A 12518-nucleotide genomic window follows, 5' to 3' on the forward strand; every position below is an offset into this window, starting at 1 on the left:
CTCTACGATTGAATTTACTGATCCAGCAGAAAACTATTCAGAGCTAGTGAGAGTAATTGGCCTATAATGCACCCAACAAACACCAGAGTCATTATACAGAAAGAACAAAGAGCCAAAAGAGCAGCTGAGAATAAAATATTCCCTTTTTCTGAGATGATTAGATCAGCCCATCCCACCAACCAGCTCCACAACACCCCACCAACCCAAGGGAGCAGCCTGTCAGCAGAACCAGATTTGCTGGAGGCAACAAAAATTGTGACATAGAACCTGCTTGTTGTCTTCAGTCAGAAAACAGGATCTGAGGAGAGGCAGCAAAACAATGCTGGGAATGTGAACATTCCATTAATCCTCTCCACCTGGAAGAACCAAACACATCTGCAGTGCTGAACACCTGTCAGCAGTTTACCTGAGCAGTGGTGAAGAATGCCATGCCAGTCACAAAAGGCACGAAGGAGATGCCAAAGTACCAGACCACGAGCCAGGATGCTGCATCCAGTACCAGGAGGTGAAGGAAAATCAGGAAGAAGAAGAAGTAGTTTGGCCTCAGCAGTCCCATCTGCTCAATGGTGCAGCGCAGCTCACGGAAATCCTCCAGCAGGGATTTCTGTGGGTAAAGGGAGTAGTAAGGCACTATTTACTTTGAAAATGGAACACAGCAGAGCCAGGAACCCCAAAGCAGCCACGGAGGACTCAGGAGATAATCTGTCACAGTGGTCTCTGTGCAAAATCAAGCATGAGATCAACAGTTCTTGCTTTTGCTTTAATACTGAGACATCACAGTGGGGAGAACTGAGCAGAGCTTGAGGCTCTGGAGCTCATTCCTCACACCCAGGGGTGGATTAAGTGATCCTGGGACAGTGCATGTTTCCAGCTGCCTCCCCACCACCCAGCCCATGGCCCATATCAGGTGTGCTCCTTCAGAGGTGATTCCTGCTACCTCTCTTATTTTCCTTCTCCTCCCATGCTGAACCCCAAGCCATTCCCATGACTGGAATCTAGGCCACTCACCTTTTTATTAGACTCAAAGCTGGGTTGATCTGGTGCCAACTCTCCAATCAGCAGAGATTTCAAGTATTTTTTCACCAGAGACTTATCATTGTGAAATGCTATAAAGGCATCCTGAGAAACACAAAGGAAAGGAGTGAGAAAGGGCACGTGACCAAACACGTTCCCTAGCTCTTTGCTATAAGACACAGTCCAGTTCCCTGTGTCCATTTTGGTCCCTTTGGTTCCCTTTGGTTCCTGCTGTCACTGGAGCTGTCACATCAACTGGAGCTTGGCCCAATTCAGTTGGAGAAGTGTCAAGAAACCAGATTTCATAAAAGTCTCTGGGCGAGGCTGCTAATAAACATGAAAGTGTTTGATGGAAAACTCATTGCAGAGGGAAACATGTTCTTTCATCTGCTTGTTTCAGCACAGTCTGTCCCTAGAAGGCTCCAGCCAGCAGCCCTGCCCTATGGATGGGACCCAGGAGCAGGAGAACACGTCAGTGAGTGAGGTGTGTCTTTGCCGTGTCTGGGATGAGGTTTTTAAATCCTGTCTGTATCACACCAGGGCCACAGGAAATACATGCTGAAGCTCCATACAGAGCAGCACAGACTGGGTATCTCTTACATTTCCCTCTAAGTTTTCAGACTAGTTGATGTTTTGGGGAACTGGGTAACACTAGTGACACAAATGGGTCTGTCCAAGAACCATTTGAAATTCCAGTTTGGAAAGCAAATACAAACAACGCAATAAAGGGCAAAATTCCAGGTCAATCAAAACTCTTCTTCAGCTCATGTCCCCAGTGAATTTTCCAGAAGAAAGGTAGAGGCTGGCTATACTCTTTTTTTACTTCCAGAAAGAGTAGGTATAACAAAATCCTGGTTTAGAACTGCCAGGGACTTGCTGATTTTGTCTCTGCAAGCCAAAAATCCTGCACACACCTGGTCAGTAACAGCTCCCAGGAAGAGGACACAGGACTCGCCCTGTGCAGCCTCACATTCCCCTGGAGCCTTTTGGCTAGAGACAGTCTCTCTCTGAGTACTTTAGAAGAAGTCAGAGCAAGGTAACATTTTGGATGTGCTTTCTATAGACATCTAGTGCCCCTTTGTCACAGTGACTCTGTCCAGACCCAGAGGACTGGGGAAATCTTTCCATCAGTTTCTGTGCCCCTCATCCTACAGGTTTTATACTTTTTACATACCTCCCTCTTGCAGAAATCAAGTATCTATATCTGTATATATCTAGTATCTAAGTAGCTATACTGCACCTTACAAACAGGAGCCAGAATCCTTTCAAGTAGAAATCCCTATCCACAAGATCAGTATCACAGATTCTTATCGCTATAAACCTTTCAATCCTGCATATCCTTTCTCCTCCCTGCTCTTAGGCCCTGATTATCATCTTAGAAGAGATTATCTTTAAGAACTATCACCTGCAATGCACACAACTCCCAACATTTGACATCGGTCTGCAATGTGTGTCGTCTATGTTGTCAAAGGAATCCACACAGAGGAAAGGAATTCCCACGGTATATTGCTAATTGTGAGCTCTAGAGGAAGACAATTCTCACCACAGATATACAATTATGAGCTCTAGAGAAATCAACAGGACTTGGAAAAAAGCCCTGGACCCTGGCTTTAGGCAAAGCCAAGCACCAGTGATTTTTTTGAGACAACTTCCAGTCCTGTAAAACTATGCATTTCTTAGATTATATGAACAAGCAACATTTAAAGAGCAAAAAGAATGCTAAAGATTAGCAGAATGCAAATTGAGAGCAAGACAGAAGAATGTTGTTATGATGGAACACAAATCTACATTGTACCCACAATTTTGCCTACTAGTTGTGCTCCTTCTGTCTTCAAAGGGATGTAGGACAGATAGAGGTTGGAAAAGACCTTTAAGATCAAGTAATATCAGATTGCTATAATAAAAGCAAGTAAAATCCAAGGTCCTTCTTTAAACATATTCAGCCCAGACAAATTTACTGCAGTTAAAGCCTGTGGGTGTCTATAAATAAAATCATCTCAATGCAGGTCTGTGGACAGCAAGAGGTGGAAGGACATAGCTTGGGGCCAAGTCATTCCATGAATTCTGTAGTCCTTGGCTCCTCTTATAAAAGTCCAGTAATAGAAAGTGCAGGAGGTGGCACCAGGACCCCTGGGCTGGTCTATGTTCTCAAGAACTGGGCTGGGTCTGCCAGTCAGTGAGCTGAGAACCTCCAAGTGACACAAACCCTTTCTTTTTCTTCCTTTGAGAACACCAGGGATTTTTTTCATTCCCACTTGCAAGTAGGATGCAAAGAATGAAATGTGGAAAATAGCTGATGTGGTCCATTCTGGGCCATGAGTTAGGGAGTGCTATCCAACTTCACACACTGAAACCTGAGGGATTAGAGAGGTTAAGCAACTTCCTTCAAGCGAAAAAGTCTTGTTGTGACAATAATTAAATCTCCCATATCACAAGTTTATGCCCCAAACCTGGTCATGTCTCTAATGTTCATATTCCTAGTCAGAAATTCAGTACCTCCTTTCAGCAAACAGTCTGTGACATCTGCTTAGAATTTCTTATTTCTGCCAACAAGCAACAAAATTATTTTAGAGAACTCCTTTAAATCAAAGAATTTTGCAGGAATCCCTGGAAGATCTCTTTTCAAACATAATTGTAGAACTTCTTACTTTCTGCAGTCAAATGTCTTTCTGCTGCTTTCTCAGTCCACTCTCTGACCAAGCACAGTGCCAACCACCATGAGGACTCTCCACTAGGGTCCCACCAGGTCCTCTTGCCCTGACACTGGAACCACCTTCCTCCAACATCCTCCTAGGTCTTACCGTGGCATCTTGCCCAGCATAGTGCTTCATAACTCGGCTCCCTCCGGGGTGTTGCTTGGAAAATCTGCTGACATCATAAACCTTCCTATCAATCACCAGCCACTGCTCCTGACCCTCACCCCGGCCATTGCGGATTTTGATCTCTTCCCAAGTGAAAAGCTGTGGAAAGGGTGAAACAGGTTGTGCCTCCTTTTCTCTGGAGCCAGTCTGTGGAGCCATCTGTGCTGGAGCTGTGCAGTCAGAGCTGAGATTCACTCATCTGTGCCTTGCAGCATTGCAGCAGCGTGTCCAGGCTGAGGGTGGACCATCCCAACCTGCCCGTTATACAGTCCCACTCCAAGCCACTCCCTGAGCTTCAAGGGCTGGTTGGCTCTGCTTGCCCAAACACACCCTACCAGAGCTCCCTCCTCTTCCACACCCACACCAGACACTTTGACACACCCATAAATAAAAGCCTTGTTCCTTCTTGTCCTTTCAGAGTTGCCTTGAGTGGTGTGACTACTCCTGAGAGGTGCAGGCTGCTCTCCTTAACTCAAACAGGAGCAAAGAGAAAACCTTTGGTAGATTATCTGACATCTCTTAACAGTCTCATCACCACACAAACCCTTCAGGTTGTCCTTGGTCCTTGAAATTTCCTGTGTTGACCCTAACATGCTAAACTCATGTGTCTCCTTAGCTAAAATAATTGGTGATCAAATTACCATCAGGTCAGAGCCAAGAAGATCACATTATAAAACATTCTTTATCTCCACTTCATTTGGCTTTGCACATTGACAAGACTTTGCATACAGTAGTTTTCAGAGTTTCCTGTGTATTCTTGAGTCATTCAATTATCTCATTGTACAATTAATTAATTCATAAGTCCATAACATTTAAAGACTTTGGAATTTATAGTAATAATAATGATAGTAACAACATAATAACAATAATAATGTTAACACCAAGTTTGGCTGTAGATTATGTTTATGTTTAAAAGCACTGTTGATATAATTAACCTTACTTAGGTCTAAATATTTCTGATGTGCAAAGTGGATCTACTAAGTAGAGTTAAGAGTTCTCAGCTGTAATAAGTAACTGTAGCTGTAATAAATAGCAAAGAGAAGGCAATGCCAAATTTCCTATGAAATCACATTAGTTTTGCATGTGACCCTGAGAGAAAACTAAGCAACATGTATGAAATATTGCCCTACTTGAGATTTCACATTCTCTTAATCCTGGTTGGATTTTTTAAATCCGAAATTCCAAGCCTTGAGTGCTTTTGAGGAAAGTACAAGCAGTAGGCAGATATAATACAGCCTGTTCTCATAGATTTCCATCCTAACCCTTTGTAACACAATACTGAGTTAACTCCCAAATATTTTCTCCCTTTTTACTTATGATTATGAATTTATTATGTCTATAACCACAAATATTGCCTACAATGATGCCCAGTCCCTGCCTGAGGCCTGACCAGTTCCAGGTCTCCACTCTCTCTGGAGACAGTGATTTTCACAGACCATTTTCACAGACCATACTGTGATTCAAAGCAAGGAGGTTGTTGTGTGAGCTCCCAGTTCTGAGGAGGACTGAAACCACCCAGTTGCAGATTTCAGGCAGGAGAGAAAGATAAAGAAAAATAAAGAAGGTAAAGAAAGACAAAGCTAAAGAAAGATAAGAAAGCCAAACTATGTTCTTGACCAAGGTACCTCTGCAGGGTGAGGTGCATTCCCTGTCTCCCAAGCAGAACACATGCAGGCAGCCTAGGCAAGAGCTGACCAAAGCAGAGATGATCTGCTCTGCCTCTGCATCAGGAGAAAGGCACCATTCAATTTATAGAAAATAACTTATTTTGAAGAGTTTGTCCTTAAAGGATTCTGGAATGGAGTTCACAGGGTATTTGTGCTATAAGTGATGATGAAGCTTCTCAGCTTGCACTTATTTCCACTCTGTGTCAGTCCCAGACTGTGAACACAGCAGCAAATATGAAGTCTTGATTTTTTGTGTTCCTCAATGAATTAATAACCCAAACCCAGTTGGACAGAGACAGCTGAAATCCCACAGAGCAGACACCTGCCTTGCCCTGTGCCCTACATGGAGTGGGCAATCTTCTGGCTGACACAGAACTCTAAATTATGCAATTCTAACTCTTTAAATCATGTAGCACCTTGCAAATTAATCACTCAAGCCCAAAACAACCATTTAAAAGTTCCTGACATGTGGCAATGCTTGAACCACCCAAGGTAAAAGAGAAATGTGCCTGTTGGGATTCATCAGCAGACAAAAGAAGGGGAGGAATAATTTCTCCCCTGCCATCACATTGTGTTTTGTAACTCTTTATTTTGCTCTAAATGAAAGGTCAGAATGTCCATGCTAATGATATGTTCATGTTCTATGTACATGTGTAGAGTCTTACCTAAATCATGTTCAGTCTTCGAGGTGGTGGCAATAAGATATGGAATGGTTTGCACAATTTTCTGCATTTTGGGTTTTTTATACACCTGTGAAAATATCAAGTTACTACACAGCTGGCTGAAAGTTCAAATCCCCTATATTTAGACCTGTAAATGCAGCAGCTACCTGAAAAGGAGGAGATAAAAATGTGGGGTTTGACTTTGGTCTCAAGGAAATGGGCAATGCAGAACCAGGAACATATTGGAGGGGACAAACATGGGATGTCACTGCCTATACAGTCAGTAGTGACTTTCCATGTTAACACACACTGTGGGTGCCAGTACCCATCAAACTGGTGTCAATTAAACAAATTAAGTTTGGGAACTCTAAGATTATTGTCCTCTGTATTAACAGTGTGCATAATGTCTAATGTCTGAACATATTTAGCACCAGATCCCATCCAGAGGGGCCCATAATGCCCATTGAGATTCCATTACATTAAAAACCCTCCCAAACCAAAAGCAGAAGCTGAGTCTGTCTATATTATCCAGGTCACCAAACAGATTGCAGAGCTGCATGGAAAAGCCCAGAGAGTGAAAGCCACAGTCATGCTCACCCAGAGAAACTATTGAGAAATCTGGTGAAGAGAATTTACACCATACTTGGTGTTCTGCAACCACTCCCCACACACCTGCCAAGTGTAATTTGCTCGCTGGAGCTGGTACATGTGCACAGAGCTGTTCCACAGAACTGCTCTACTGACTAAGAGGCTCCTTGCACAGGCACTTGACATAATTTCCCAGATTTACTGAAAGACACTACGTGACTGCTCGACTGGGAGTTGTTGCATCAACCCTTTCATCCCCCATCATGTTTGCAGCTTACACTTAATCTGCTGGAGATAACTTGTCCAGAAAAAAAATCTGCTATTAAGATACCCTGAAGCATCTTGGAAGTGGTTGGACTTGATGACCTTAGAGGTCTTTTCTAACCTTTAATAATTTCATGATACTATGCTCTCATTTCTAAGAAAATCTTCTTTTCCAGAGCAGTCCTCTGAGTAATTTTGTCATACAAAACGCCACTTTTACAGGGGTTTTTAACCACCTTTTCTACAGAAACTAAGTTTTTCACAGAGCCTGTCACACATGCTGTGAGAACACCTACCAAGTGAGGCTCCTGGGCAGGACTGGATGGAGAACATCTACTTTACGAGCTGTAGAGTCTCACCCAGAGCTGTTAGATATAAGACAGACAGTTATGGGTTGTACGTGTCTCCAGAGTTAGTTGTCAGCAGTAGGGAGAGGAATTGCTTGCTTGATAAGAACATTAAAAGACACCATATCAATCAGGAGGAGAAAAGGATCAGGTTTTCCTGCTTTTAGTATATTCTGGGTTAATGAGAGGTACACCACCCTGTACCTCAGATGGGGCTTTTCAGGAACATCATGTACTTTCAGAAATGGGAAGAGAAATCAAAAGCCAAACCAAGTGGATATTTTAGGCCACAAAGTCATCTTTTCAATGGAGACTTTCCTCCCTTCCCCACCCTGAGGGGTTTAGTTTGCTCAGATATTCAAAGTCTTGATTAATTTGGTTTCATCTCTTCTTCCAGATATCTGTTGTAAGGTACCTCTTGGTTTCATCTCTTCCAGATATCTGTTGTAAGGTACCTGTTTTTTCCTCTGGGAAAGTAACCTTTATATCCTTTGCAAAAGAGAGAAAAGCACCTGTGAAATAGCAGCATTTGGGTGGTGCAAGGTTTGCCTTCACTTCTAGCTTTGGGTTGCATTTTATGGGTAAACAATAAAAGCCCAAGATGAATGCCATGTTCATCCTAATGAGGCCTAAAATTAGGCTCAGTAATAAGCACTGTGCACCTCCTCATCTAAAACTCCCCACAGAACAATAAATTGCATGAAGACACATATTATATACATTTTTTTGTCCAACTGAGCAAGTTCTTAAAGCCCTTACACAGGTGATGCTGCAATGCTGCACAATGAGCTATAAAACTTGACAGCATTTGCTATTGCAATTCCAATGTGACCTTCTCACACACACATCAGCTGGAATTCCACACCCCAAATTCTTTTCAAACAGGGCTGATATTAATCCCTACATCAGTCACCATGTGCTCTTCTGGTCTGTGTATCCTAACTTGCAATTCCAATGAAAAACCCTTCACATCCTTCAGCTTCATGGAAGTCAGAACTCTACGGGCTCGTTTGTGGCTTCAAGGTCTAAAATCAGCTGATCTAAAAAGGTACATTCTAAATTTACCAGCTGATAAAAAGGCTCTCTCTCAGTTGCACAGGCAGCATTATGTATTATTACAAAGAAGAAAGAAGATGCAGCACAATTCAAGATAAAATTGCTAAATGTCTGTAATAAACCCATTTTGTTTCCCACTGTGGTATATTTGGGCAGCATTTTTACAGCATTTTCTGTGTTGAGTGCAGAGCACTCACTGCTTACAGACACTTCTGACTGTTCTGGCCATCCACAAGAGAAAAAGCTCTATAAAAGATGACCATGCTTTAAAGTTTGTTTTAATGCATGGCTTGAGCAACACCAATTAGGAACAAAGTGGCCTAGGCAAGGATTAAAACACCCACGGTGGTTCCACACCCTACACACAGAGCTCCTTCCTTCGTCTGTCCTTCCTGTAGGTCTTGGGCCACCTTCCAACCTCTGCAATGCACATGGCAGGGATCCTGCAACAACTTGTCTCCTGTTCTGTGTGACCATCAGTCAATTAATTCTCTGCCCTTCGCCATCTCTGTCCTTCCTCAGCCACAGACTGTGGTGTATATTCTTAGCAGGGCAACATACACATTTCGACTCAGAGGTGTCCATCCTCCTCTGCCCACAAGGGGATCAGTCAGATTTTTCACCTACATGGCTGCAGAGCCTTTCCTACTTGCTTTTATTTCTTTTGCAAGACTTAATTTTTCTTTGACACTTTAGCAACTCCTACTTGTGCTTCCAAGGCCTTATCACTATTCTTTGTATTCCCATTCTGCCTCACAGATTGTTCCTCAGCAATCCAAAATGCTCTCATGAGTTTGTTTCTCCCCTCCTTTCTAGGGATGTAAGTCCCATCAGGTTTATATACTCCTTATATAAAGTTTAGATAAGATTCCTCACATGGCCTCACAGGTCTTCAGCATCAAGCTAGTCGAGAGTGGCTCATTTTAAGGGACAAAAGATACTCCAGAGCTATACATGAATATCTGGTTGACAAAGGAAAATGTCCAAGCATCAAGCAAACACCTGCAATGCTTGGAAGCAACCTTGTAACTCTCCACTTTGGAGTTAATACATGCAAGTTACACCCCATTCCTGTCCTATTACATATTAGAAAGAAGCTCTTCCCTGTGAGAGAGCTGAGCCACTGGCACAGGTTGCCCAGAGAAGCTGTGGCTGCTCCATCCCTTGGAGTGTCCAAGGCAAGGATGGATGAGGCTTGGAGCAACCTGGGCTCGTGGGAGCTGTCCCTGCCCATGGCACGGGGTGGAATGAGCTGAGATCTAAGGTTCTTCCAACCCAAACCATTCCTGGATCCTATGATAATTGGGCAGATATTGCCTAGACAATCTAGTAACAACACTAGACCACCAAGTCTTACCTATTCCTCTATTTTGTTAACTTTGGAGTATTTGCTCAAGACAGAAACATTTGTAGCTTTCTAGTTCCCAATGAAGTCACATGTTTCCCTTGGATGAGGGGAGAAGAGGGAATAAAATACAGAAAACATCAAAATGAATAAGACATAACCTGAGCTCATTGGCAGCATCTTCACTCACCTTTTATTTTACTTGGGCAACATCCAGCATTTCTTACTTCATCTTGTTTCTTTTTCATCACTGATTGTGAGATGATCCTGGAAAGGAATTTAGACTCAGTGCTAGAACATTGGCATCTCTTCTTGCCAGAAGTTATCATTCTATCTGGGTCTGTAGCTAACTGATGGTTGAGAGGCACTCGTGTTCATCAGGAGGTGACCTGATTAGGATAATACTGCCCACAGTCCTTCCTGAGTCAAAGCAAACAACAGCTACAGTTTGCAAGGAATCATCTTCTATAAAATGGTATTATTCTTGAATTTTGGTATTTCCCTAAGAGAACAACCTATCACTGCTCCTGCCGTATTGAACTTTGGGCTAATTAACCTTGGTCCTAACAAGTAGCACCTTCTGTATAGCTTGAACTGGTATTGATTCACACTTCAGCTGCTATTTCTGTATCACTGACAGATTGAAGTATTCTCTGCTATAAAATTTCTCATTTTATGATCAAGTCACTTCTTTTATTGGGCTCAGGAAGCTATGTGACTATTCTATTCTCCTACAACAATGATCTTTCCTAAAGCTTTAGTTTTTCCTACACTTCTGCCCTATATCCTCTTTAGCTCTTCAACACTGTTTGCATTGCAGAGACACATCTGAATAAAATAACTTGATAGCACACATACCCATGTAGATTATAAGAACTCTTCTCTATCCCTGTGCCTTTTTAGTCCTTTTAGGTCCTTTTTTTGAAGGCATTTCAGAAAACATCATTCAGCTCATGTGCAACAGACAACACACAATGACTTCTGTGTCCTTTTCTGTTCTATTCTCCTCATTATCTCAGAGATAATTAAGGACCAGAAAAGCAAAATGGATTACATTTCTCAGCAATGGCTGCCTACTACCTCTAATGGCTGTAGAGGGAGTAAAATGCTTCATTTTTCAGGTAGTTATAACTTACAAAAGATTAAGTCTAACCTATTCCTAGAACAACTCAGAATGTTCCCATGAGGCTGCTAGATTGGCTTTACCTGATTCCAAATCCACTCTCCAAAGCCTTAGTAGAAGGGAGATAGAAGATGGAAAAAAGGACAGACTTGGCAGTAGAGGGGAAACAGCAAAAACCCCCCAAACAGCTGATAACATACCCAGAAAAGAATCCTGGAGAATGGAAGGAGCATCACAACAATATTCTGCTGAGAGCCTCCTGTTTTAACAGGGGAAGCATCAGGCTGTTTGCTTCTGCTCACAGGGAGGTTTTTGAGCACTGGATGAGTTAGAAAACTACTTGAAACCAACTGCATGAAGCAATTTTCATTTATTTTTAATGGCACAAACATTCAACCTCATTTTTATGCCTTAACTGCCACTGAAGATATGGTGACCATGGTTAGAGGATACAGAGAAAAGTTGTTTCTTGGGGTGGGTGACTCAGTTAAGAAATGGCACAGAATCCTAGGCTGGTTTGGGCTGGAAGGGACTTTAAAGATCATCTCATTCCACTCCCTGCCCTGAGCAGGGACACCTTCCACTAGCCCAAGGTGCTCCAGGCCCTGTCCAACCTGACCAGGAGCACTTCCAGGGCTGGGGCAGCCACAACTTCCCTGCAACTTGCAATATACTTGCAAACATGCAAATAAACTTAGTTGTAGAAAATGGCATGTCCCATGCATTCTCTGTAAGCATGCAGGAAACAATAAATGACAAATATATATATATATAAAATATCATCAAACTGACAAGAGACTAAATGATGAGCTGCAAAAATCAAAAATGCAAAGTAGTTCTTGTGACCAAAGCCAAGGTAAACTCCTGTGGATCAGTCAGACCTTAGGAAATTTTGCCTAGGGGACACCATCATAAGGAGCATTTCATACAAGAACTCATTGCTGCATTATTTTTATAGCTGTTTCAAAACTTTCTTTGTGGAAATTCCTTCCCATTTTCTGAACACTTAAGCCCAGTCTCTGTAGCAGATGTTAATCACACAGAAGCCACACAGTTCATTGGCATAAACCTGCTTCCAGTGTAACGTAATCCTCTTTCTTTCCCACTCATTGCATTACTACATTAGTCTTCTACACCTGACCTGTTAAGAAATCTCTTTATATTCCTTATTAAAAAAAATCGATCTGGGAAGCAACAAATCCTCCTGTTTCCAAGTGGCTCAGCTGTACCCATTACCTATGCTGTGTGATCTACAATCACCTTCATTGCTCCTTCTTTTCTAAAGATGAAGAAAATCCCATAAACACCACCATTCACTTCTTCAGGAATTTGGGATAGTGGAAGCAAACACAGAGACAGGTTGGGCAAGGATCCTAAATCCACACCATGAACATGTCCAGTGAGTGTTGGGAAGAGAAAAGCTACAGCATTTTCCTCTTCCAGTTGCTCCATTACCGTTAACTGTTTGGACATCACCCTGACATTTGTATAATTCCAGCCACTCCACTGCTGAAAAGGTTCCTCCTTGATTTCAGGAAAGTCATTTATTCCAGGTTGGAGCCACCTCTTTGTCCAATGCCACTGCACTTAA

The 12518-nt window shown here is 42.5% G+C and overlaps 1 protein-coding gene across 1 annotated transcript in view; it reads right to left on the reverse strand.

Annotated features, from left to right (window-relative positions):
• Positions 1-4034, reverse strand: part of LOC103805394 (fatty acid desaturase 1-like) — a 9812-nt gene extending 5778 nt beyond the window's left edge. The window contains exons 1-3 of the mRNA XM_009078043.1: positions 3816-4034; positions 1009-1119; positions 407-604 (exon numbers count right to left, since the gene is read on the reverse strand). Coding sequence (XP_009076291.1) covers positions 407-604; positions 1009-1119; positions 3816-4034 — 528 coding nt within the window. The remainder of the gene's footprint in view (positions 1-406; positions 605-1008; positions 1120-3815) is intronic.
• Positions 4035-12518: the final 8484 nt, after the last annotated feature.

This window comes from Acanthisitta chloris, unplaced genomic scaffold (genome assembly GCF_000695815.1).
Source record: "Acanthisitta chloris isolate BGI_N310 unplaced genomic scaffold, ASM69581v1 scaffold20857, whole genome shotgun sequence".
Taxonomy (NCBI): Eukaryota; Metazoa; Chordata; class Aves; order Passeriformes; family Acanthisittidae; genus Acanthisitta; species Acanthisitta chloris.